The 24,961-nt window shown below is 52.6% G+C and overlaps 1 protein-coding gene across 1 annotated transcript; it reads right to left on the bottom strand.

Annotated features, from left to right (window-relative positions):
- Positions 1-224: 224 nt before the first annotated feature.
- EFHC1 (EF-hand domain containing 1) lies at positions 225-18,160 on the bottom strand. The gene is made up of 11 exons (XM_073335696.1): positions 18,036-18,160; positions 13,693-13,914; positions 12,036-12,323; positions 10,710-10,859; positions 9,156-9,348; positions 8,554-8,774; positions 6,468-6,608; positions 5,001-5,214; positions 3,931-4,078; positions 2,433-2,646; positions 225-539 (listed from the first exon to the last, which is right to left on the bottom strand). Exons 1-11 carry the CDS (start codon positions 18,096-18,098, stop codon positions 468-470), a joined length of 1,926 nt encoding a protein of 641 aa, XP_073191797.1. The 5' UTR covers positions 18,099-18,160; the 3' UTR covers positions 225-467.
- Between the last annotated feature and the right edge of the window lie 6,801 nt (positions 18,161-24,961).

The raw sequence follows: 24,961 nt of genomic DNA on the forward strand, positions 1-24,961 counted from the left end.
GATACTGTAGCACCTCGCACAATGGGGTCCTGCTCCATGGCTGGGGCCTTTAGGCCCTTCTGCAGCAAAATAATAAATTAAAAGGGTACCCAGTTGTGTTTTGCTTAGTTAGTCCTCCGCGGGCGGTCTGTATGAAAGGCCTGGAGCTCTCAGTCCATCCAGTCCACCCCGTCCCAGTCCACCCCATCAGAGCCCAGGAAGAGACAACCTGGAACGATGTGGAGTTATTTCTTTAATACAAATGAAGCTTTTTCTACAGGCTCTGCTTACAGGCCCCGCATTTGGGACATTGAGCTACGTGAGGCAGGAAGGAAAGTGGGGCAGAGATGAGGTGAGCTGGTGCCAAAGGGATGAGCAGCGCTAAATGTAGCGATGGGGGGGGGGAGTCTAAAGGTACAACATTTGAATATGTGTCATTTCAGCTGGGACAATCTTGGCTGGTTTGTGTCTCACCTTCTGGGGGCAGCTCAGCAGGAGAAAGCTCTGATGAAGTCATGGTAATTGATCTTGTTCTCCCCATGCGAACACAGGCTGATCAGCTGGAAAAGAAACGGCAGCATGAGGAGAGCAGAGAAGTACAGTCACATTTCTCTAAAGGGTAACTCCAGTGAGCAGCTCCTGTGGGACAGGACAAAGGGCCCCGTTCTTCCCTATAGGGGAGCAACCCACCTACAGGAGAGGAAAACTTTCCCTTATAATAGCCCCATTCACTCAGGAGTAACCTGCCCCATGAAGTTTCAACCCAGCGTCCTCCTCATTCTAGCAGGAAGAAGCCAAATGTTCCCCGCCCTTTGCCTACAGACTTCAGGGGATCCACAAGAACTGAGAGGGACCCACATGGGTGCCCCTTGCTCTGTTGTCCAGACACACCAGGTCCCACTGACAGCTCCTACGAAACTGTTTCCCTGTGGCAGCAGCTCCCAGCCACTGCCTAAAGGCAGCAGAGGGAACTGGCGTCAGCTATATTACCATCCCTGGGAGCTTTCACGGGGGGGGAAGTAGAGTTTTTAATGGTGTCTTCTCTTCAACACCTTGGGATTATCATAATTCCTTTGAAAGATTTACTCACCCTTCATCACCTCGTTTGCACGGTCACTTGTGTGATGGATGCATATTTGGTTAATTATTTCTGTTTTGGAGGTAAGAATTAGCTGCTGCTGCTCGGTGCCTATTTTTAGCCTGTGGCTCTGGTATTTAGACTAGGGATCTAGGCACTTTATGTATTACACAGCTAGACTGGAGGGGCGGTCCTGGGGCTAAGGCCCTGGCTTGGGATTCAAAGCTGGGTTTAATTCCTGGCCTTGGCCGGGGTGACCTGGGGCATGTTAGTTAATCTGCTCTGAATCTCAGTTCCCCCATGTGTTAAAATGGGGATAACAATCCCTCCTTTCTCCCATTATATCAGGTATGGTAGGAAGAGTCTCCTGCAGAATCTAATGCAGCAGGGCCCTGATGATGAAATAACCTTGTTGCCTTTGTAATACCAAAAAAACAAGTCTTGCTCAAATGCATTGTTTTAAATCGGCTTGATCCCTTGGCTACCATCCAGTCTAATTTTCGCTAATTTTATTAAGAAAATGGGGGACATAGTCCCCAGGTTTTATACATTTCTTCAGATGGAGAAGTTTTCTGCACTTACAACTCTAACAGTTTATACTGAGGAAACCCAAGTTACCATTCGTGTTCAACTATGTTTGGTTTCTTCTCTCACACACGTCGTTCTCGGTCCTGTTTCCTACAAGGCAGACTGTGATCTCTGCTGGCTTCTGCTCATGGCCCCATAGCTGTATTGCCATTGACCCTTATTAGCTAAGCCCATAAGGTTATCCAGCCTTAGCGAAAGCCTGAGGTGGAATGGTGGAGATGCCATGCAGGCTTGGGCTTACTGTACCTTCTCGGCAATTCAGCTGGGATGTGGTACGCAAAGGCAATTGGTGATCAGAAGCTGCCCTGCAGGAAGCATGACTGTGGTGCCCACGACAACATAACCGTGGAGGAAGGCTAGTTACTTGGCTACCAGTGCTATCTTGGGGCCTACATGGAATTGGATTCCCACCTCCATCCCCCGGCTTCTGTTTAACCCACACAGGGGTGAAGTGGTTTTCACCTCAGGGTTTGAAGGAATTTCTCCCACCTCTTGCTAGTCCCACTGCCAGACTGTATGTGTGGGTCTCCTCTGCCTCTGGGGCCCTGAGCAGGAATGCTCCAGGAGGAGGGGGGATAGCACACAGTCTAGTTCATGGCATTGCCCGGGGATGGGGCACTGCCAGCAATGGGGCTTGGCTGCCTTCTGGAAATGGACAGGGCAGCTCCTTTGGAAGAGCTGAGGCAAGCGAGAGAGGACAGTGCTGTGTGCAATATTACGTGGCTCCCAGGTCAACGTTTCAGCTAAAAGCCAAACTCCGCACATGCTAACCATGCTGCCTCCTGACCTTGTTAACTAGAGCATCGCTGACCGGCAGGTTGAATCGGTTGCAGAGGGCAAAGAACTCTGCCTTCTCGAGGAATCCGGAGCCGTCCTTGTCGTGGTGAAGGAACGCCTCCCGCATGCTGCTGTTACTTAAGTAGTTATGGTACTTCAGCTGCTCTTGAACCTGCTTCACTAGCTCCTCCAGTTCCTGCCTGCCTGTCCCTGTGGCTAATTGGCTGTGGAGGAAGGAAAGGAGGAAATGACTGCATGCAGAAGTCACGCTTGACACAGCTGAGCTAAGTCCTTCTCTCATGTGTTCCATCAACTAAAATCTATAGGGGCCAGTCATGTTCCTGGGTTGGCCAGCTGTTCTTCCTGAATATATACAGGCAATCCTTGGACTTACGACACAACTGGTTCCTGAATATCTCATCTTAAGTCGAAAACATCGTAACTTGAATTTCCCATAGGAATGATGCTGGATCGAGCATTGTAAAGTCAAAACAGATGTCATAGTCGAAACACAATGACAATTTATAAACGTAAGGGCCGTTCATCGTAACTCCAATGTTGTAAAGTCAAGGACTGCCTGTAGTAGGCTTCTAAAGACACACTCCTTTGAAGAACAAGGCCATCTGCTTGGTGGACAGGACATTGGGCTGGAAGGCAGGGGCCAAAAAGCCTCTGCCCCTTCCCCCTTTGCCTCTGTTTCTCTTCACTCCTTTTGTCTGTCTGGTCTATTTTGTGTAAGCTCTTTGGAGCAGGGACTGTCTCCTTCTGTGTGGTCATACAGAACCAAGTGGCCCCATTCTCAGCTGGAGCCTCTATGTACTGCCATAAAAATCAGTAGCTGGAGCCCACAACAGCTCGGTGTGGCGATGGATGCCCTCACCCCAGGGAGAGGGGAGGGGAGGTCATATAAAATAAGGCTGAACAAAGCACTAGACAATAGGGTAGGGTCCCGTCCTTCACAGGCCAAGGAATGGCCCAAATGACCTACTAGCAATGGTAAGAGAACCGTCAGGTACGCTTCTCGTAGCCAGAGTGCGACGAGAGGCGGGTGCTGGTACTGTGAGCAGCCACTCTTACCGAGCGCCGCCATCCTCCACAGAAGAAGGATGACTTAACTGCTCCGAAGCAGGGCTGAAGAGAAATCTTTGCTCCAGGCCTCAGGGTGGCGCCAATGCTCTCTAAGGAAGATTTCAGGCTCGTGGGCTGTGGTAGTTCTTATATAAGCAGCCTTAGTGGTACCCTGCATACACTGAATTCCTTCTCTCTGTGCCCAAGGAGGGGTTCCCAGAGCGGAACAATCAGCTGATCAGTCATTAGCCAGCAGTGGCCAGAGTAAGAGGCTAGACATGGTACCATTGGTTAATGATGGTCTATGTAAGATTGCACTAGAATGCACAGCACTAGGGCAGCTACTGCAAATAAATACTAGCCAGTTGACCAGCTAAAAGCTGAATGACTTATTAAGCCCAGCTCTCGCTGCCTCTCACGTGCTCGCCATTGAAACCTACCTCTCAGCTGCCTGCGCTGCCCTTCGGCGAGGGGCAAAGTGATCCCGCAGAGACTGCAGCGTTGCTGCAGGGAAACTCTCGACGTTGCTTTCCATGTAATTCAAGACGTACTCGTCAGCATCGTTGATGATAAACCTGTGGCCAAATACTGGGCAAGCAACAGCAAACCAAGTGTTACTTCCGTGTGTGGGTGAGTCAGGTTACTGACACAGGAGAAGACAAGATTCCCGCCCTGAGGAACTTGCAATGTCAGAGCCAAATCAGAGCAGTTCACACAGTTTTTTATTGTCTTGGTGTAGGAAAAGATCTCTATGAATTCCATGGGCGTTTTGCCTATGTCAGGAGCCACTGAGTAAAGGCTTCAGGATTGGGCCCAGAGGAATTACACATTTAACACTGTCTACTTTCTAACATGCTTTAGGATCAGGGTTATTTTCCTCCATGGATGAACTGATGGCCCAGGCTCCAGGATTTCATCTGGCCCAGGGCTCCAGCATTAACCCTTAGAATGCTGGCATACCTCAGAACACCAACTGCACAAATGCTACGGAAAATATAGTGCTCTCTCTCTATGTATGGTAGAGACCAGATCACCAGCTAAATGAATGGAACTACACCATTTTCCACCACCTGCTGCATTTTACACTTGATCCAGAGCTAACAGTTTGTAGGTGGAGGATGTTGTGTGCAATATCTGTGCAAAAAGGAAGAGTTTGTCTACACTTACTGGGAGATGGAAGCATGGCGATCGATGCATCAGCAGTCGATTTAGCGGGTCTAGTGAAGACCCGCTAAATCGACCGCAGATCGCTCTCCCCGTCGACTCCTGTACTCCACCTGAACGAGAAGCACAAGAGGAGTCAACAGGAGAGCGCCTCCCGTCGACATCACGTAGTGTGGACCCCGTAGAAAGCAGATCTAAGTATGTCGACTTCAGCTATGTTATTCATGTAGCTGAAGTTGTGTAACTTAGATCTATCCCCCCGTAGTGCATCAGAAAACTCATTTAAAACAATGAGCCTGCTCTAAAGAACAGATGCTCTAACGGCTCCATCGAGTTCCAGATCTACCTTCAACTGTGGCACCAATGGTGAGGTCCGCTGGCTCGTAGTAAACGGGGTTATCTGTAGTGGAGCCTGGCTTGGGGACTTTAGTCTTTCCTAAGTATTTGCCTCCAATGATGCCTGAATTGCAGACAGGCGGCTCATAGATGCCGATCATGTCAGTGGAGAGGAAATACGAGAGAATGAACCGGCGCTTTCTCTCCTCGGGGTTTGGCGATTCCTAGAGAAGGGAAGGACCAGAGTGGGTTGTGTGGTCAGGAAACACATATTTGGACATTCAGGGTTAGCTGCTTTCCTTGGATACTCACAGATTACTCCTATACCCCCCCAAGCAGCCAAGGACTGAACCTAGAGCTTTCTTTTTTACACCTGTCTAAACACCTACAGCACTTGGTTCGAGCCCCTGCCTGAAGAAGGCAAGAGGAGTAACCAGCCTGCTGCACTGTAATAAAACCACAGACTATGTTCAACATCGGGATATCAGTGGCTCATTGGACTACTCCCAGCCCAAACTATTGCTCAGCATGCCTAACCATGGCAGAATCTGGTCCAGAACCACCAAATTCACTCATTACATCCACGTCTACAGCACTCCAGGAGCAAGGCATATCTTGTATGAAGTGATTCATCCCACAAAGAATGATTAGCTGTAGAATTAAAGTCTCTATCTCCGTGAGGTCTGGGCCCATTCCAGCTCCTAACCACAAGACGAAACCCTCTGAGTACTCCACTGGGTTTATGTGCTTAGATTAAAATTAGCTTTGATCTGAGCACTAAATTATGGCCTTCGGGAACAAATACAGCCAACGCGAGAGAACAGCCACAGCACGCCCCTTAGAATGTGGGAGGGGCAGACATCAGCTGACCCAAGGGTAGCATGGGAACAACCACTACATCGCAGAGGCCATGCACATGGCAGCCTCAAAGCTGCTGCTGTGTGAAGAACACAGCTCTCAGCTGGGCTCCCTCGCCAGCTTCCCAGCCTGCAAACCGCCCGACAGTCCTGATGTAATGAACCACAGCTGGCTTCTAAAGCTGGGATTAGCCCCGGGGAGGAGGGGCAGCGTGCACAGGTGCTGGCAGGTGTTACTGGAAGAAGATGATGTAACGGGGCATGGACATGGGGGCGAGGATGGATGACAGTCAGGTTCAAGCGGCATTGATCCAACACCCACTGAAGTTAAGGGGAGTCTTTCCACTGACTTCAATGGGGGTGTGATGCAGGACCATGTAATATTGTCTGGTCCTGCTTTTATTCTGCCTTACTATATTACTGCTTGTCTTAAAGGCCATACTGGAACATGTGACCATCCTCAAACAGAGGGCTGTTCGCTGGTGGCTGCTGAAGACCTTTCTTGTAGTGTTAGCTCCCCCCACTGCTATCTTTTGTTAACTGAGAACACACCAGTCCTCCAACCCTTCTGATTTGGAGGGTGTAACCAGGTAGCGCTTACTCATGTACCAAGCTCTCACCAGTGCAACCTGATAGCGCAGCACCTTGTGGTCATTCTCTAGCATCTTAATAAAGTTTTTCCTGGGGGGATGCGGCAGTAGAGAGAAGCAGTTCTGCAGGGAGTCTTCGAGAAAGCCGTAACCGTTGTAGGGAGGAATGATCTGCACACACGAAAGACAGGAGGCACATGTGGTTACAACTAACAAAAAGACAGTGGTCAGGAAGCGGCTCCGGGCAACCATTCTCTGCAGCGCGAATTGTGCCAGTTCTGAATACCTTCCCCGCGGGCAGTGCTGTTTTCCCCAAAGCTGAACCATGAGTGCTGTTTTCCCCAAAGCCTGGACTGTACATGTAAATCAGCAGGCCTCCCATGACTTCGGTTACAGCAGCTGACCCTGTGTCTTACATACTCTGAAAAGAGGCTCTGGAAGAACAAGTCTGAGTTTAAGGCCAGAGGGACCAGCAGGTCATCCAGTCTGACCCATCTCCACTCAACCCCCGCAGCCACCCACTCCCCAAGCCAACAACCAGCATTAGATCAAAGTATACCAGCCCACAATGGGACAGGCAGAGAGGTGCACCAATCCCCGGAAGCCCCTGCCTTGTCAGGAAAGTGAGGGCATTGCAGGGTTTCAGGTTTATTGTCTTGACTTCAAATCAAATGTGCTCCAGCCAAAATATGTTTGTTTTTCTAGTTCCAAAGCCTGCAAATTCAGCCTCAAGCTCGAGGCTAAAGCTGGGTTCTTTCCTTTCCAAATATCAGGTCCAGGAGTTTTGCAGGCCTGGGGATACCCATGCAACCCTATAATCTTCAAGGGGGTTCACAGCTGTAACTGATTGAAGCCAACTAATCCATTCTGTTGACAATACAGATCCTGTGACTTAAGCTCCTAAATCACTTAGGCCTAATGGGAGTTAGTCTCCTAACTATCTTTGAGGATCTGGGCATTAGCCATCTTGGCAAATGTTACCTATAATCACATTTCAGAGCACAACTGCTCTGTAATATGGCAGCCACCCCGAGAGCAGAGAACATGGCCAAACTGACTCACCAACTCAACTTGAACACCCCGCAGTTTGGAGGTAACCAAGCTACGCAGATGTTTCCTACATGAGCTGTGACGTTAAGCCTTTCCCCGCTCCTGGAATGGCATCCCAATGAAAGTACTAGCCTCTCTGGAACTGCCATAGTGGAACAGATCAGTGGTCCATCTACTCCTATATCCTCTCCCCATGACTGGCCAGAACTGGACATTCCAGAGAAAGACATAGGCCCCTTCTGCAATAATGTACCTACTTGTGTGCAAGTCTACAGTGTACAGGGGCTGCAAATGTCTCCTTACTTCAGCTACTCACCCAACCCTCTGAAGCCAGAGGGGTGATAGCCCCTGTACTTTTTAACCGTATGTACTCTCCTTGGCCAAAAGCCTGAGCTGTTTGTTCAGTTTTCATGGAGTCTTTAGTCAAGAAGTTAGTAGGACTCCACTCCCATAGAAATGTAGGGCTGGAAGGGACCTCGAGTCCAAACCCCAGCAGCAAGGCAGGACCAAGGAAACATAGACCTCCCTGACAGGCATTTATCCAACCTGTTCCGAAAAACCTCCAGCGATGGGGACACACGAATAATTCCTGCTCTGAGTCAGGGCTGCAGAATTTGGCTCTGAATAGGGACCTGTGGCAACTTATTCATATCAATATCTAATGAGGTTTATTGGTTTTTAAATCTCAGTACTCAAAGCAAATTCCACAAGTCCACTCATCACTGTGGAAAAGGCACCAGGCGCGTTCCAGAGCATTAGAGGATGTATTTTGCTTTCCAGCTGCCATGTCATTCAGCAGTGGAATTAACCTTAGAAGTAGAGAGTTTTCCAGTACTTCACTGCTATATAGGTTAAGACTCACAGCCCTACTGCCCTGGCTGACACACACTAGACTTTCCCTCTGGCATCCCCTTAATCTGACTCTCTTGAGCAACATCACAACATTAGGAGAAAGTATTTCTAAAAGGCTTACAATAACGGCACTTAGGAGTCCGAAGGGTCTTTGCCTTGTACAGACTGTTGGGTTTCTCCCCCCCACCCCGCCCTGTGAATTTTCTCCCAGGACCTGTGGCACTTCCTCTGGTGGCTTCTTCTTTACATCCACTGGCTGGAAGTCAGTGATGCCAAACTTCTCGTAATAGAACTGTCTTGTGAACTCATCACAGTCGTAGATGAAGAAGCTGCGCCCCAGGAGGGTGACGGGCTTGCCAACAGCGAAATCTTTGGCAGTGTACCACTCCAGCACCTCCTGATTGGAGATCTCCAGCACGCAGCGGGGGAAGGTTTCTGGGGAAGATCAGGGGTAGAAAAGGCAGCTCAGTGAGCTAGATGTCGTCTTTATTACTGCATACAAAGCAAGAGATGAGAAAAGCCTGTCTGTATGTGAAAGGTATAAACAGCTTCAGGGGGCCGGTGGTGGAATGCCTGAGATGTCGCACTTGCTTTGGCAAAGTGGCAGCAAAAGGTTAAATGTTTTAAAACCAACAGAGATTGTTTCTGTTGGAAAGAAATTGTAAACTCAAGAAAGGTTCCTGGGATTAATTACATAGACGGTATATTTATAATATGAGACACGCATGCCCTGCGTGCATCCACCCATCTATGCTCATGCACACACACAATTCCTGCTAACAGAAAACAGGTAAAACCCCAAGCACAGACTCTTACTCATCTTGTCCACAAAGCTTTTGGGCAAGTGCTGGCGTCTGATCAGCACTGGGAAAGGGTCTCTGCCATCGTTGCGCTCATGGAGTTCCCGAACCTCCACCGTGTCGTCCGCCAGGTAGTAATGGATGATGAAAGGCCGGTTCTCGCCAAACATGTTCTCGGTGTCGTCCCATATGGCGTAGAAGCGAAGGACCTGCAGGTGTTGGAGAGCAAAGCAAGGCCCATGAACCCAACATGACACTAAAACATGCCCTGTCTGGATTAGGCCAGTGCAATTTGCGGGCTGTGTATGCAGAAGGATCCTGCCCTGAGCACAGGGGTGCCAGTCTGCCTGTGTTAAGCACTGGTGAGACTGGCCTTGAAATCCTGCACTCATTTCTGGGCTCTGGTCAGCAAGTCATTGAGGGAGGCAGTTCAGAGAAGAGAAGCAGAAATGGTTCAGCAGCAGGAGGTTTTGACTAAGAGAACCAAACAGAACTAGCTAGGCCAGGCAGCAGCTGAGGGGAGAGAAGACCCAACCACAAATATCTGAAACACTACGGAGGGACAGAAATTATTCAGGTAGTTCAGAAGAAATTTCATCAAAGGAAATATTGGGGAAAATGCCCTAGCACTGAGATGTATCAGTCCCCAAGGGCAGCACTGGGACATTGATATCTAGGCTCGACAAAGTACTAGAGAATAAAAAATGCCCTAGCACTGAGATGTATCAGTCCCCAAGGGCAGCGCTGGGACATTGATAACTAGGCTGGACAAAGTATTAGGGAATAACAATCTAGTACTGGTACAATGAGGTGGACTAGCTGATCCAACAGGGCTCGAACTGCGACCACTTCATAACAGAACTTCCTTCCACCCCAGATCACAGGGAGACACAGGTGGCAGGCATCTTGCTCTCAACCATCAGGCTGCCTAAACGCCATAGCTACTCTCAGGTGGGGCTGTGGTTTATTTGCCCCAGAGGTCAAAATAATCACACAGCGATGGATGTTTGCAATGCTCCATCATTACCCACTGAGGTAGCAGCTAGCTGCAGAGCTGGGTTATAATGTGCCTTTCATGACAGATGTGAAATCAGGAGTCTTCAGATGCCAAACAGTAACTGCCCCTGATGCACTCAGGCAAGTGGCTGGTTACCCTACCTGGACATAAGGCTGGAGCAAGAAAGAGAGAGAGGAGGATCTAGAGTGCAACAAAGCCCATTGCCAACTGTGTCCACATATCTATTCAGGGGACACCATCATAGGGCCTAATCACATCAGCCACACTATCAGAGGCTCGTTCACCTGCACATCTACCAATGTGATATATGCCATCATGTGCCAGCAATGCCCCTCTGCCATGTACATTGGCCAAACTGGACAGTCTCTGCATAAAAGAATCAATGGACACAAATCAGACATCAAGAATTATAACATTCAAAAACCAGTCGGAGAACGCTTCAATCTCTCTGGTCACTCGATTACAGACCTAAAAGTGGCAATTCTTCAACTAAAAAACAGACACACACAGAGAACAACCTAACCCAAGGAAAGGCACCTATGCCCCACTCACCTGCTTGTCAAAGGTCAGAAACTGTTTGAGCTGGTCGAAGTTCGATGGTGTGACGTACATGCGCATGGGCATCTTCCGGAGCTCCGTGTACGGGTCGAAAATCATTTTCTCAGGAGGGTTCAGCTCAATTCCTTGGCTCTCCAGAAATACCTGGGGAAGTGTCTGGGCCATTAATGCTGCGATGGGTTCTAAAGGTCAGGAGGCAAGGAAAGCTCTGGGCTGGGTTTGGGAGGGAATCAGCAAGAGCCTGTAAGCTCACTGTTAGCAGTTGCACCTAGAGGCCCCAATCCCATTATGCTAGGTGCTGCACAATAATCATAGACTTATCGACTTTAAGGTCAGAAGGGATCATTGTGATCATATCATCATAATTAATAAAGGTTTTTAACTGTCAGTTGCCTCTTTGTTTCCACGGACCTTTCAGACCTCTCTGTAAGCCAGATCTTGAAGTCCTGCCTCAGGTTAGACTCGGGCAAACCTCCCATTGGCTCCACTGCTGGGAGTTTTGCCGGAGTAAAGACTGAAGAAGGACTTCAGGTCTTGTCCCTTTATGTTTCTATTACAAATCAAGAGGGCATGGCTCTCTTTTTTGGTTTAATTTGCGATGCCCCTGGAAGGCGCCAGCTCTGGAAAGCAGAGCCCTATTTCTATACTCAGGGCACTCATCTGAGAGAGCCACTGAAGCCAGTGGGACTGCTCGCCTGCCTACGTCACCAAGATTTGGCCCAGAAAACATGCAGCTTGGGAAGCAGCAGCACAAGCTTCCCCATCAGGGAACTGACCCCTGAGCTGGAGAGATCACCACAAGGCCTTAGAAGGAAGGGTCAGGCTGCATGGCTTAGTAGTTCTGGCCCTGAGGATGCCAATTTATGCTAAATATAGTTGCAGGTTTGAAATGGGAACTGGACGGCATCATCAACTCATTTCATATAAGCCACGAAACGACTCTAGAGTAACTTCAGGGACTGGATCTACAGCTGGGGTAAACAGGCATAACCCCACAGACTTCAATGGTCATTCAGTTCCAGTTTGCACCAGCTCTATAAAAGAGATCAGTCTACATAACGGGTTCTCAATGTGTTGGCAGAACCCTGCGGGGTGGGAGTGTCAGAAATGGGTGTCAGGGGGTCATGAGTGATCACCTCACCTGCCCCATGGTTTTATGTGGAGTGGGGCCCCAGTATGGAAGAGGCTGAGAATCCCTGATCTGACTTTTGTGTGCTGGGATTAGTGGGCTGGGAACAGAGCAGGGATTCTAGTGAGCTTTGCCCATCGCTAACTCCTAGGATTCTCTTAGTCGGCTAGTTCCCTGCATCCCTGATGCACCTGTGTGAATGGGTCACAGTCGACTATGCGGAAAGTCTTGCCATAGATGGTGATGTTCATGCCCCGATTCAGGTCTTTCCAGTGGTAATGGTCCCCGCGATCATTCTTGGGAATCCGCTGGCGTTTGATGAGCTTGCCCTGAGGAATACCAGAGTTCTCCACGATGGGCTCCATGACGGACATGCTGTCGTCCTCCAAGTAGTAATAAATACCCACTTGGCGGATCCGGAAATGCTCTTCTGTGGATATGGGAACATCTTCCTGGAAATAGGCATCAAACTTTAACACCTGTAATGTGGGGAAGGACCCCGGAAGGAGAGAAGGAACTCACATTAGTGACGGCATTAATCAAAGATCTTGTTAACGTTTGCCATCTGCTTTGACAACATGGGTCACTGGGATTAGTATTTATCATGCCATCGAGGGCCCCAGAGTCTGACCACAGACTGCCTGCAAGAGCCTCAGGGGAGCTCTCATTGCTGGTGGTTTTTCTAGAGCCCAATACTTTGTAAATTTTTCCTTGTCTGAGGCACCCAGGGACCGAGTGTAAGTGGCTCGAATAAACATAGCTCCTGCCCCCACGAAGGATCTCCAAGCCCTTTACAGCCAGGGGCCGCGGCTGGCACATTGCTGAGCTCTCCAGTTCCCATTGGCGTAGCTTACTGACATACACGAGCTTCTTTAATATGCTCATCCCCTCAGAGTCAGTGTGGCTGCCGAGCTCCCAATAGGGGAAGCCATTCTCTCGTTCTCTGGCTCCACTACTGATGAGGTTTCCTGTGCTCTACTGGATTTGAGAATCTGCCTCACTCTCCTGCAGTTGCATTTGCCCTGCAGGCTGACAGCAAGAGCCAGCCTGTGCGTGGGGAGGTGGTGGCGAGGGAGGGTCAGGGCACAAGGTGACTGCCCTGGCTTGAGACTCCAGGCTGCAAGGGGTGTAGAGTAGCTAGGGCCATGGACCTGTCTGCCTCTCCACACCAGCCCACAGAGCTGCCCAGGCATGCTATGGGGAGCAGATGGTGTCACCCTAAAAGCTGGCACAGCCTACACATTCCCCGTTGCGCTCTCCGAGCTCAGAGAGGGATTGCAACTTGCTGGGGCATGATCCCTCCCAAGCTGTGCAAGGGGTGGTGCTGCAAGTTCCTTAAGGACAGTCTGGCCCGAAGCAGATACGCTGACGACGACTAATGCGGGAAGTCTATATGGGGCAGTACAGGCTTTAGGACGCTGTGGTGATGAGCACGGTATAAACTCCCAGATGACAGCTCGACAAACAGGAGATGCCCCCTTTGCATGGGACCTTTAGGTGCCCGGCTCTGTTGCAGTTCCAGCATAATTTTGCAAGGAGAACATGAGAGGGTGGGACTTACCAGGGGATGGTTGTAAAGTGAAGCATCTAGAGTTCATCCGAGTTCTCTTTTAAACTACTGGATATGTCCTTGCGTAGCTCGAGGGGAATGCTTTATAATGTTTACTTACTGTAATCCTCTTCGCAAGCAAAGAAAGCCTCTTTCAATCCAGACATCAGTTGTCTATGACTAAGGACTACGGCAGCTGGAAAATACATTCTATACTGTCTGTGTCCCCACACCCTGGCGTTCTCAGCTCACAGCCCTGGGTTTGGCTAGCAATGCTCCTGAACTAAGGCTTTCTGTACCTTTTTGTCGAAAGCCACATGTGCTGGAATGAAGTCGGAAGGTGGGGCCTGCTTGGCTTGCCCGTAGGTCAGCGTGGGTCTCTTGTTGGACAGTTCATCTAATTCAGCCTGGGACAGCTGGTTCACGTAGAGTCGCTCCCTGCCTATCCCCATCGTCGGTAGCCGCGAACAGGCAAAGCCATTCCTATAGCCCAGTGTCTGGGAGCGATGGAAAGCCGATTTCTAAGGAAAGCAATTCAACCATTAAATACAATCTGGCACCAGCTAGATCTTGATATACGAAGCAAATTCTTTCACCAAAAAAACAGCTCAAGGTGTCAAATATCCTGAAAAACGGCAGTGCATTTTATTGTAATTTCTTGCAACAATTATTAATTTAACCTTTCCTGGTCCCACTTAGCCAAAGGAGGTTGCAGAGAGAACAGGTGTTTTGGGGAGCTGGCACTGGATTGGAAATCAGGAGATCAGTGTCGATAGATCCTCCTGCTCCAAAAGCTCATGCCAATCTAAAGGAGAATCTCAATTTGTTCTTAGCAGGATAGAGCCTCTGACACACTGTTGAGCCATTCTCATTCCATGCTATAGAAGGAGGTGGGAACCAGCACATTACAATGCATGGAAAGAAAATGCTTTCCACGCCCCGAATTTGCAACCAGTTCAGCCTTGAGCACGTGAACAAACAGCCCAATGGTTAAGACTCTAATCCTATTTATAATCCCAAGGCACCAATGGCATTCCAAGTACTTGCCCGTTTTTCCTTAAACCCAAATACAGCGGCCTCGGCCAGTGCTGCTCAGGACAGAGCAGCAGTGAAGCAAGCTGTTTTTTTAAGGGAAGTTAATAGCCAGTTGCACAAATATTATACTTGCCACAGAATAACGATTTCCTGGTGATAAATAAATGCCAGGGCGAAGCAGAGGTGGTTGTGGGAAAGACAGCTGAGACAAAACCAAGATGCTTATCTATGAAAGCAGGGGCCAGCAATCCTGTGACAGAGTAAACTGCAGTGTATTTGGGCCCAATCCTGCAGCACTTAAAGGCATATAGGCAAGCGCCTAGGCGCCAACTGGAATTTTCAAAAGTGCTTATCTACGTCTTTAGACCCCTAGGTGCCTTTCCAGATTGGGCCCATAAGGACTCCCAGTGATATTAACAGGACCAATCAAGTGAGTCTGGCTTCCAGTTCAGGACTCTCCTACCAAATGACTGACGTGAATGTAAAGAGACAGCCCCAAATGTAAGCTATTGCATCTGGTCTCAGCTACGCCAGCATGTATCTGAAGGAACACCATTGACTTCAATGCAGTTCCTCTGTTTGCTGGTTCGGAGCCCATTCTCCCCCTCAATGAACACACCAACCACCTTTCGCCTTCCTCGTGCAGATTGCTGACACCAGCTCCGCATTTTTGAGCAACCCTTTAATAATAGCCCGACTAGCCAACTCTTGCTCATGGCGGATGGTTTTGCTAGAAGATACGCTCCAGTTCAAACAAATTAATTCAGCAAAGTTCTCTGGCCTGTGCTATAGAGGAGGGTAAGCTAATGACCACAATGGGCCCTTCTGGCCTTCGACTCTAGACGTCAATGTGAATTACACCAGTTGTCCTGCTAATGTCAATGGAACTACTCACATGAGTATGGCAAGCGGGATTTCTACAGGCCAGAGGAAAGAAACATTTGGACAAGGAACTAGATTTGAGGTTCAAACTTTCAAGGGGCTATAACCAATGGTGAGAAAAAACATTTAAATGGTGACGAGCTGGGACAAAGCCCTTTTGATAGGTGTGGGGGCAAGGAGGGACAGCTCTTCACTTCTCACTGGCTTGTCTGGCTGATTGTGTGCTTCAGAATGCAACTGGCCAACAACCAGTGTTAGAATATAATTGGAAGAGTATCTGGGGAACACGACAGCCCATTGGGGGACATTGGGTTCCCAGGAGGGTACAGACCTATCAGGCCCCATGGGGCACAGAGGTACCTAGCCTGGGGATATCAGATTCTCATGGGGGTCCCATCCCTATTAAGGAGGGTGTGAGGTCCATGGGGGGCTGATGAGACATGGGACCACTGGTTCCAAGAGTATTGGGTACCAGATCTGAGGGAGGGGATTGGGTCTCAGGGTCAGGGGTATCAGTCCACGGGTATCAGATCCTAGGGGGGATTGGGTCCAAGGGCTGGGGGATGAGGGGAGGTATCCGCTCGCAGAGAATTTGTGTCCCGGAGGGGTAGGGGTGGAATTGGATCCCAGGGTTGGGGGTATCAGCCAGGGTATCAGGTCTCGGGTGGGAAGTATCGGGTCCCAGGGGCTATCGGTTTGGGAAGGGATCCAGTCCCAGGCTTAGGAGGGGGAGGGAATTGGCAGAGGGATTGGGTCCTAAGTGGTATCTGGTCGGGGGGAAGGATTGGATCCTGATGGGATGGGGCAGGGGATTGGGTCCCAGGGAATCGGTTGGGGGAGAGTATCGGGAGTCAGGAGAATCGGGTTCTGGTGGGGGCTTGGTCTGTGGAGGGGAAGGGAGATCAGAATCGGGTCCGGGAGGGGGGATCGGGTCCCGGTGGGGGCTCAGGTGGGGGAGAAGGAGGATGGAGGCCCGGGGGGGCTCTGTCCGGGGGGTGGGGGGCCGGGAATCGGGTCCCAGGCAGGCTCGGTCCGGGGGGAGGGGAATCGGGTCCCAGGTAGGGGCTCGGTCGGGGGGGAAATCAGGTCGGAGGGGGGTTCAGGTCTCGGGGGCGGCTCTTTTCGGGGCGGGGGGAAATCGGGTCTGGGGGAGGATCGGGTCCCGGTGGGGGCTCAGGTGGGGGGGGGGGAAGGAGGATCAGGGCCCGGGGGACTCTGTCCGGCGGGTGGGGATGGGAATCGGGTCCCGGGGGGAATCAGGTCGGGGGGAGAATAGGGTCCGGGGGGGCTCTTTTCGGGGGGGAGGGGAATCGGGGCGGAGGGGGGATTGGGTCCTGGGGGGCTCTGCCCGGTGGGAGCGGGAGGGGGGTTCGGGTTTGGGGGAGGATCAGGTCCCGGGGGGCTCTGCCCGGTGGGGGCGGGAGGGGGGTTTGGGTTTGGGGGAGGATCAGGTCCCGAGGGGCTCTGCCCGGTGGGGGCGGAGGGGAATCGGGTCCCGGGGGGCTCTGCCCGGTGGGGGCGGGAGGGGGGATCGGGTCTGGGGGAGGATCGGGTCCCGAGGGGCTCTGCCCGGTGGGGGCGGAGGGGAATCGGGTCCCGGGGGGCTCTGCCCGGTGGGAACGGGAGGGGGGATCGGGTCTGGGGGAGGATCGGGTCCCGGGGGGCTCTGCCCGGTGGGGGCGGGAGGGGGGATCGGGTCTGGGGGAGGATCGGGTCCCGGGGGGCTCTGCCCGGTGGGAGCGGGAGGGGGGATCGGGTCCCGGGGGAGGATCGGGTCCCGGGGGGCTCTGCCCGGTGGGGGCGGAGGGGAATCGGGTCCCGGGGGGCTCTGCCCGGTGGGGGCGGGAGGGGGGATCGGGTCTGGGGGAGGATCGGGTCCCGGGGGGCTCTGCCCGGTGGGGGCGGGAGGGGGGATCGGGTCTGGGGGAGGATCGGGTCCCGGGGGGCTCTGCCCGGTGGGGGCGGGAGGGGGGTTCGGGTTTGGGGGAGGATCGGGTCCCGAGGGGCTCTGCCCGGTGGGGGCGGAGGGGAATCGGGTCCCGGGGGGCTCTGCCCGGTGGGGGCGGGAGGGGGGATCGGGTCTGGGGGAGGATCGGGTCCCGGGGGGCTCTGCCCGGTGGGGGCGGGAGGGGGGATCGGGTCTGGGGGAGGATCGGGTCCCGGGGGGCTCTGCCCGGTGGGGGCGGAGGGGAATCGGGTCCCGGGGGGCTCTGCCCGGTGGGGGCGGGAGGGGGGATCGGGTCTGGGGGAGGATCGGGTCCCGGGGGGCTCTGCCCGGTGGGGGCGGAGGGGAATCGGGTCCCGGGGGGCTCTGCCCGGTGGGGGCGGGAGGGGGGATCGGGTCTGGGGGAGGATCGGGTCCCGGGGGGCTCTGCCCGGTGGGGGCGGGAGGGGGGATCGGGTCTGGGGGAGGATCGGGTCCCGGGGGGCTCTGCCCGGTGGGGGCGGGAGGGGGGATCGGGTCTGGGGGAGGATCGGGTCCCGAGGGGCTCTGCCCGGTGGGGGCGGGAGGGGGGATCGGGTCTGGGGGAGGATCGGGTCCCGAGGGGCTCTGCCCGGTGGGGGCGGAGGGGAATCGGGTCCCGGGGGGCTCTGCCCGGTGGGGGCGGGAGGGGGGATCGGGTTTGGGGGAGGATCGGGTCCCGGGGGGCTCTGCCCGGTGGGGGCGGGAGGGGGGATCGGGTCCCGGGGGCTTTGCCGGGCTCGCGGGCCCGGCTCTCCTCACCGTGGGGTCGCTGAAGGCGCTGCCCGGCAGCAGGGGCAGCCCCTGCACGGGATGGGCGCTCATGGCCAGCGGGCGCCCGGCGCGGCGGCTCCGGTCCCAAGCCCACCCCGGCGCCAGGCAACGCCGTCACCCCTGGCAACCGTAAACATTCCAGAGAGCGCATGCTCGCCAGGAGCGCCGGCGGCGAGGGATGCGCCGCCTCTGGGCATGCGCGATGGGGGTGCAGCCGGCTCCTGCCGCGGGAGTCGGGGGCTCGTGCGAGCGTTTCCCGCGGGGGAGGGGCTTTGCCCAGAGAGCGCTGCCAAGCCCCCCCCCCGGGGAGCCCCCCCCCACCCCGCCCGCCGTGACAGGGTGCGGCGCTGCCAGCACAGGAATGGGCAGGGACTCGCCGCACCAAGCCCCTGCCCCTGCCAGGGCCCCTTCCACCTGCTGGGCTGGGGGTCCCTGCCCCCCTGCCAGGGCCCCTTCCACCTGCTGGGCTGGGGGTCCCCTGCCCCCCTGCCAGGGCCCCTTCCACCTGCTGGGCTGGGGGTCCCTGCCCCCCTGCCAGGGCCCCTTCCACCTGCTGGGCTGGGAGCCCCCTGCCAGGGCCCCTTCCACCTGCTGGGCTGGGGGTCCCTGCCCCCCTGCCAGGGCCCCTTCCACCTGCTGGGCTGGGGGTCCCCTGCCCCCCTGCCAGGGCCCCTTCCACCTGCTGGGCTGGGGGTCCCTGCCCCCCTGCCAGGGCCCCTTCCACCTGCTGGGCTGGGGGTCCCTGCCCCCACGCTAGGGCCCCTTCCACCTGCTGGGCTGGGGGTCCCCTGCCCCCCTGCCAGGGCCCCTTCCACCTGCTGGGCTGGGGGTCCCTGCCCCCACGCTAGGGCCCCTTCCACCTGCTGGGCTGGGGGTCCCGTGCCCCTTCCACCTGCTGGGCTGGCGGGGGGTCACACACCCTGGGCCGGCCAGCCCTCTGCCCCACTGGGAGTGTGCACCAGGTCCCCGCCACCTGCCAAGCTGTGGGGGAGGTCATGCTACCCAGGAGTAAGCGGAGTCAGGAGCGGGGGATAGTTCCACTGTTATGAGGCACTTTCCTGGCTTATACACAACCCCGGTGAAATGGGCTAGTAAAAGGATCTGAGTCCTCGCTGCCACTTCCTTTACCCAGAGGCCTGCCTGACCTCGAGGACTCCCACTCTCCTGTGTGGTCCTCGTAACCCCGACAAGCCTGGGCCCAGGATTCTTGAGGGACTGAACCCCCAACCTTGTTGTGGTCACTTAGGGCAGGGGCTAGGGTGTCCCCACTCCTGGGTGCTCTCTCCGCTCTGGACGCTTCCCTGGCTCACTGATCATTACATATAGTTCAAGCAAATACAATTTATTAAACAGCAACCAATTTTTTGAAAAATGGGAAAGGTTAAAGGAAAACACATCGCCCCGCTCTGTGGCATGAGGATATCACACCCAGCCATCTCTGGAACATAAGGGCAGTTCATAGTTTGTTCCTCAGATGTGCCAGGCCTCCCTTCCAGGCCCTGGCTGTGCTGCAAGGATACTGTGGGGTCGGACACTTGCTCTCGGGGTGGCCACGCACCTTCAGGCTCTAGGTGGGAGAGTCCTTCTTCCCAGCTTTCCCCTCCCTTCCCCCCCGTCGCGGTTATGATCCCCTCCAGGTTTGGCCTGCAAGGCCTCTTGGCTGGGGGTGTCTCCATCTGCGGGGCCCACTGCCCAGGGTCCTCCCTCGTTTTCCCCCCACTGCTCACTGCACCTGGTGCCAGACTGGTCCAGCCCCATCACTGCTGCTGCTCCACCCCCGGTGCAGCTCCCTGGCTGCTCCTCTGGCCCCTCTAGATCTGTTTGCTGAAGCTCTGCTCCCAGCACAGCTGTCTGGGCTGCTTCTCTGGCCCCTCTGGCTCTGGCTGGTGTGGCTCTACTCCCAGCACAGATCTGCTCCCTAGGCTGCTTCTCTGGACCCTCTGGCTTTGGCTGGTGAGGCTCTGTTCCCCAGGTGAGTCCAGGTTCCTGCTCTCTCCTTAGCTCGGCACAACCCTGGCCCATGCAGGCAGCTCTAGCCCACGCAGGACGGGACCCCTGGCCTCCTCACTCCCTCATTAGCCTGCCCACCCTGTCAATCAGGCTGATCTGGAGCGTTGGCCTCTCCGCATTGTCCCTGGTTTCCCATCGACCCTTCCCCTTACTTTTGGTACGGGGAGTTGTCCAACCAAACACCACCCCGCACTAAGTTTTAGTAAGGGGGCAACAGTCCCCTTACACAGGCAGCATTGCAGCCACACACTGTGGGCTGGCCAGCGCCTCTGTCCTGTTGACACCCTACCCATCCCTCCCAAACCAGGACCCAGTGCTGCCAACTCTCATGACTTTGTCTTGAGTCTCATGATAATTATTGGTTTCAGAGTAACAGCCGTGTTAGTCTGTATTCGCAAAAAGAAAAGGAGGACTTGTGGCACCTTAGAGACTAACCAATTTATTAGAGCATAAGCTTTCGTGAGCTACAGCTCACTTCTTCACTGAAGAAGTGAGCTGTAGCTCACGAAAGCTTATGCTCTAATAAATTGGTTAGTCTCTAAGGTGCCACAAGTCCTCCTTTTCTTTTTATGATAATTATTGTTTTCCTTAAAGTCCCCACTCCTAGAGTCAAGTGGACAGGTGATGATTTCAGCCTTCATTCTTAAAGAAAAGGCATATTTTTAGCCTGTGTGGCTGCAGAGACAGTTTCAAAATGTGGGCCCAGTGCACCCTAAAGGCTCAGAAAGCAAATCAAAACACCAAATCTAATATTTTTACATAATCTTATGATTTTTAGTGAGCCTGACTCATGATTAGGGCCCCACCAAATCCACAGCCATGAAAAATGCATCACGGACCGTGAAATCTGGACTCCCACACTTCGAAATCTGGTCTTTTGTGTGCTTTTACCCTGTACTATACAGATTTCATGGGGGACACCAGCGTTTCTCAAATTGGGGCTCCTGACCCAAAAGGGAGTTACAAGGTTATTTTAGGAGGGGGGTGTCACAGTACTGCCATCCTTACTTCTGCACTGCTGCCTTCAGAGCTGGGTGGCCAGAGAGCGGCGGCTGCTGGCCAGGCGCCCAGCTCTGAAGGCAGCACCCTGCCAGCAGCAGCGCAGAACTAAGGGTGGCAATACCAGACCATGCTACCCTGAAAGCAGCGCCACGGCCAGCAACTGTGCAGAAGAAAGAGTAGCAGTACCGCAACACCCCACACCCCCCACACACACACACACACAACTCCTTTTTGGGTCAGGATCCCTACAATTACAAAACCGTGAAATATCAGATTTAAATAGCTGAAATCATGAAATTTACAATTTTTAAAATCCTCTGACCATGAAATTGACCAAAATAGACCCTGAATTTGATGGCTGCATTGGAGGGCCCTACTCATGATTTTTGAACATTTGGGGCTGGCCATACTGAGGGCCATTCCAGAACCTCCCCCCCATTTCACACACTCTCTTCATCCCCAAACAGCATCTATGCAGGAGTGGCCAGCTCTTAAACAGAGACAGCTGTGGCGTGGGTAGGGCCAAGGGGGTACATCCAGGAGGGGTTTGTTATCTAGGGTAACAGCCTTCCATGTCCCATACACACACAAAGTGAGGGGTCAGGCTGGCTTGGGGCCTCCTCTGGAGGGGCAGGGGTTGGTGGGGAAAGCCCCTCCAGAGGGCTGGAAAGCCCCTCCAGAGGGTGAGGGTGGGGAGGGCCAAGTGACAACATGCAACCGTTCTGCCTGGCAAGGTTCTGGGAAGTGCACAAGCCCACAGCCTGCCTGTCATCCGTGTCACCATAGCAGTCAGCTAATGGCTCCTGCAGGTGGCTAGGCTGCAAAGGGTTAGAAAACCCAGACAAAATATAACAGGGACACTAGGACAGGACTGGGACATTCCTGTTTTTCAAGGACACAAGGTCACCTTAATGGTCCGCCCGCAAAACCTGAGAAGGCCCACGCCATTGCTCTAATAGTGCAAATAACTAATAAAATGCAGAGACACTTAGAAATGCTTCTTACTGAGCTGCACTTCATGTATCTTTATCTACTGCCTAGTGTCCTTCTCGCTGTAAAACCCACCCTGGCCTGTGTTACAGCAAAAGATCAAACACTGTGACGGAAAGGAAGGATTTTCTGCTATGTATGATTTTGTACCATAAATAAAACATTCAGGGGGGAGGGGAATGGCAGGTTGACTTTTAAAAAACAATCTGGCTCCTGTATCTTTCATGCCATTGTCCCTTAATTCCTTGGAAGGTCGGTGGCCCTGAACTGTGCACCATCGTTTTTTTCACAACATCAAGGCGGCAGCAGGAGCTATCTGTCTGTCCATCTTCCTCAAATATTTCAAAGGCACCTATCACCGTGATATTTAGGCCTGGGACAATTAAAGGTAGCATTAAATGGGCACAAAAGGGCTCTGGTCTCTCCTCCTTTCACCATTACCATGTGCCCCCCACTCCTTCCCCCTCGTCCTTTATTCTCCTCCTCCAACTGCTCTTCTCTCGCCTGAGACATCTTTCTTTTCTGAGAACACTCAGATCCTCCTGCTTTCAAATCACAGGGTCTACCTGAGCCACAGGAGAATCACCATTCACCTTTAGCACTACAGACTCTATGACACACCACTGAGCAGTTCCAATTGCCATTCTACAGCAGTAATATGGATACACACTGACCACTTCATTGAGATATTCAGGAGCACATTGTCAGCCACAGGAACAATGGGTTTGCTGCATTATCTTGTACACAGCTGTTGTTTATGTTGCAAGTATACATCATAATATGCCACTGGGTAAGTGACTGCTGGACCACTGTGACTTAACATTTCCTAAACCGGGCCTGGTTCTGTTCCTATTACAGACAAAACTCTCATTGGCTTCAAAGGGAGCTGGGATCAGACTCTGGTGAATTTTAACTGTGAGCTTTACATTTTACCCTGAGGTTTGTTCCCTTCCTCTGCACATAATTTTTATCTTCTTTAAAAAGATGCAGTAACAAGGGAGTGGAGAGACCTTCAAAGAAGATGGTTGTGAAGAAAGCACTCCTCCATCCCCAAATCCTTGAAGCAACAGACAACGGAGGTGTGGATCAGTCAGCAAAGGGAATTATTTTCCTGCTGCCTTTCTTTATCAGAAAACTACAACAAAGGCCACGCTGTAGCGTGCGAGCGGGCAGTGGGACGCGGAGTTCTGCAAATGGAGATCGGGCAGGGAGAGACACAACCCTGGCCCTCGAGTGGGAGAGAGAGAAGAAACCAGCCGTGGTGAGATAAAAAAGGGGGCGGATGAGCTTGGAAAGTAAAATGATAGATTCAAGGCCAACTGGTGCTGAAAGAGAGGAGATTAAAGAGAGGCACAACCAGCCGCTGGGCCTAAGCTATCACGCTAATGTACTTATCCCCATGTGAGCACCTCACAATCTCAAATGGATTTATCCTCACCATACCCCTGGGAGGCAGGGTAATGCTATTATCCCATTGTACAGATGGGGAAGTGAGACACAAAGGCCCAGATTCTCAAGTCAAGATCTAGACTCCTACCTCCATTCATGTCAATGAAAATTAGGAGCCCAAATACCTTTGAGGAGCTGGGCGTAAATGCCTTTCCCCCGGCCATATAGGAAAGCTGCCGCAGAGCTGGAACCTGTGCTCACCTGGTGGTGAGTCAGTTAATCCCTTCTTGCCCCATGCTCCCAAAACATTCCTATCAGGTATTCTGGGAGGAGTGGGACGGTTCAGAAAAACCATTTAATGACTGCAGTAAAGCACAAAAGAGGAAAAATGGTCCTGTGGGTAAGGCACCGGCTTGGGACTCCGGACAGCTGGAGTCAGTTCCTGCCTCTACCCTTTGTGTCCTCAATCAATCTTCCTGTGCCTCAGTACTGTATCTGTAAAATGGGGATAGTAATGCCTCCTTTGTCTCTCTCGTCTATTCAGATTTTAAGCTTTTTGGAGCAGGGACTTAGAATGTGTTTGTACAGCGCCTAACACCCTGGGACACAGATCCTGATTGGAGTCGCTAGCTCGTCCAGTCACACAGCTACTGAGTAACACTACAAAGAGGTCAGACCTGGTGAACATTCAAGCCACAAAAGGAGTGAGTAGGCTTCCCACATGAGCTACTTCACTATGTTCCATTGGCTGGTGCTGCATGGGGTTAATTTAACAGCAGCCACCCTGTGATGTACCATGACCTTGTTTCCCCTTCTGTGAGCAAATCCCTACTAGCTGATAGCCAGGTAATGGGAAGGAGTGATTTTTAGTGCTTTCTTATTTCCATCTAGGGGCATTTTCTATTAGAGTGATAGAAAGTCTGTCTTATCCAACCTCAGCCAGAACAAAGCAAAGAGCTGTGAGGTCCTGGACATTGGAGATGGCTACACTGTTTAAGACCACAAGGAAGGGCTTTGGAGTTGTAAGCTTCAGGTTTAAAACACTTATGGCCTGATTTTCAGAGGCAATGAACATCCACAACTTTCACTGAAGTCAATGGGAGCTCCAGGCAGTGATGGACATTGGTCCAGCTGGGACACAGGGAATGAAATTTTCTCCTTTAACGGGCTAGTTGGCTGTGGAAAGAATAAAATGAAGCCAGCATAATTTAAACCCATTTCCCAACCCCTGGCCTAGTTAATGCATGTTAACAAGAAGCTTCAGGAATAAGACCAGATAACACTTTTGAGTCACGGCGGATGCTCATTACTGCAGTATCTGGGTGCCCCAGGTGAAAAGTTATGCATTCAATAAAATCTTCCCCACTCCTATTAATAATGCCAGAAGATATTAAAAAAAACCCAAACTTTAAACCTCACTGTAATTTTCCCCCTTGATGTTGTTTCACTCTTTGCACTTCACTCAGTTTGGGCTGGGTTAGTCAAGTCCACTTTTTTTCTATTTACAGTCAGTTTCAGGTTTT

Source organism: Lepidochelys kempii, chromosome 3 (assembly GCF_965140265.1).
Source record: "Lepidochelys kempii isolate rLepKem1 chromosome 3, rLepKem1.hap2, whole genome shotgun sequence".
Classification (NCBI taxonomy): Eukaryota; Metazoa; Chordata; order Testudines; family Cheloniidae; genus Lepidochelys; species Lepidochelys kempii.

Coding starts and splice junctions, on each gene's coding strand:
- EFHC1 (XM_073335696.1), bottom strand. CDS start 18,098: ATGAGCGCCCATCCCGTGCAGGGGCTGCCCCTGCTGCCGGGCAGCGCC. Junction 13,915..18,035: donor GCGCCTTCAGCGACCCCACG/GTGAGGAGAGCC, acceptor TGCTTTCCTTAG/AAATCGGCTTTCCATCGCTC. Junction 4,079..5,000: donor CATTGGTGCCACAGTTGAAG/GTAGATCTGGAA, acceptor TTGCTTGCCCAG/TATTTGGCCACAGGTTTATC.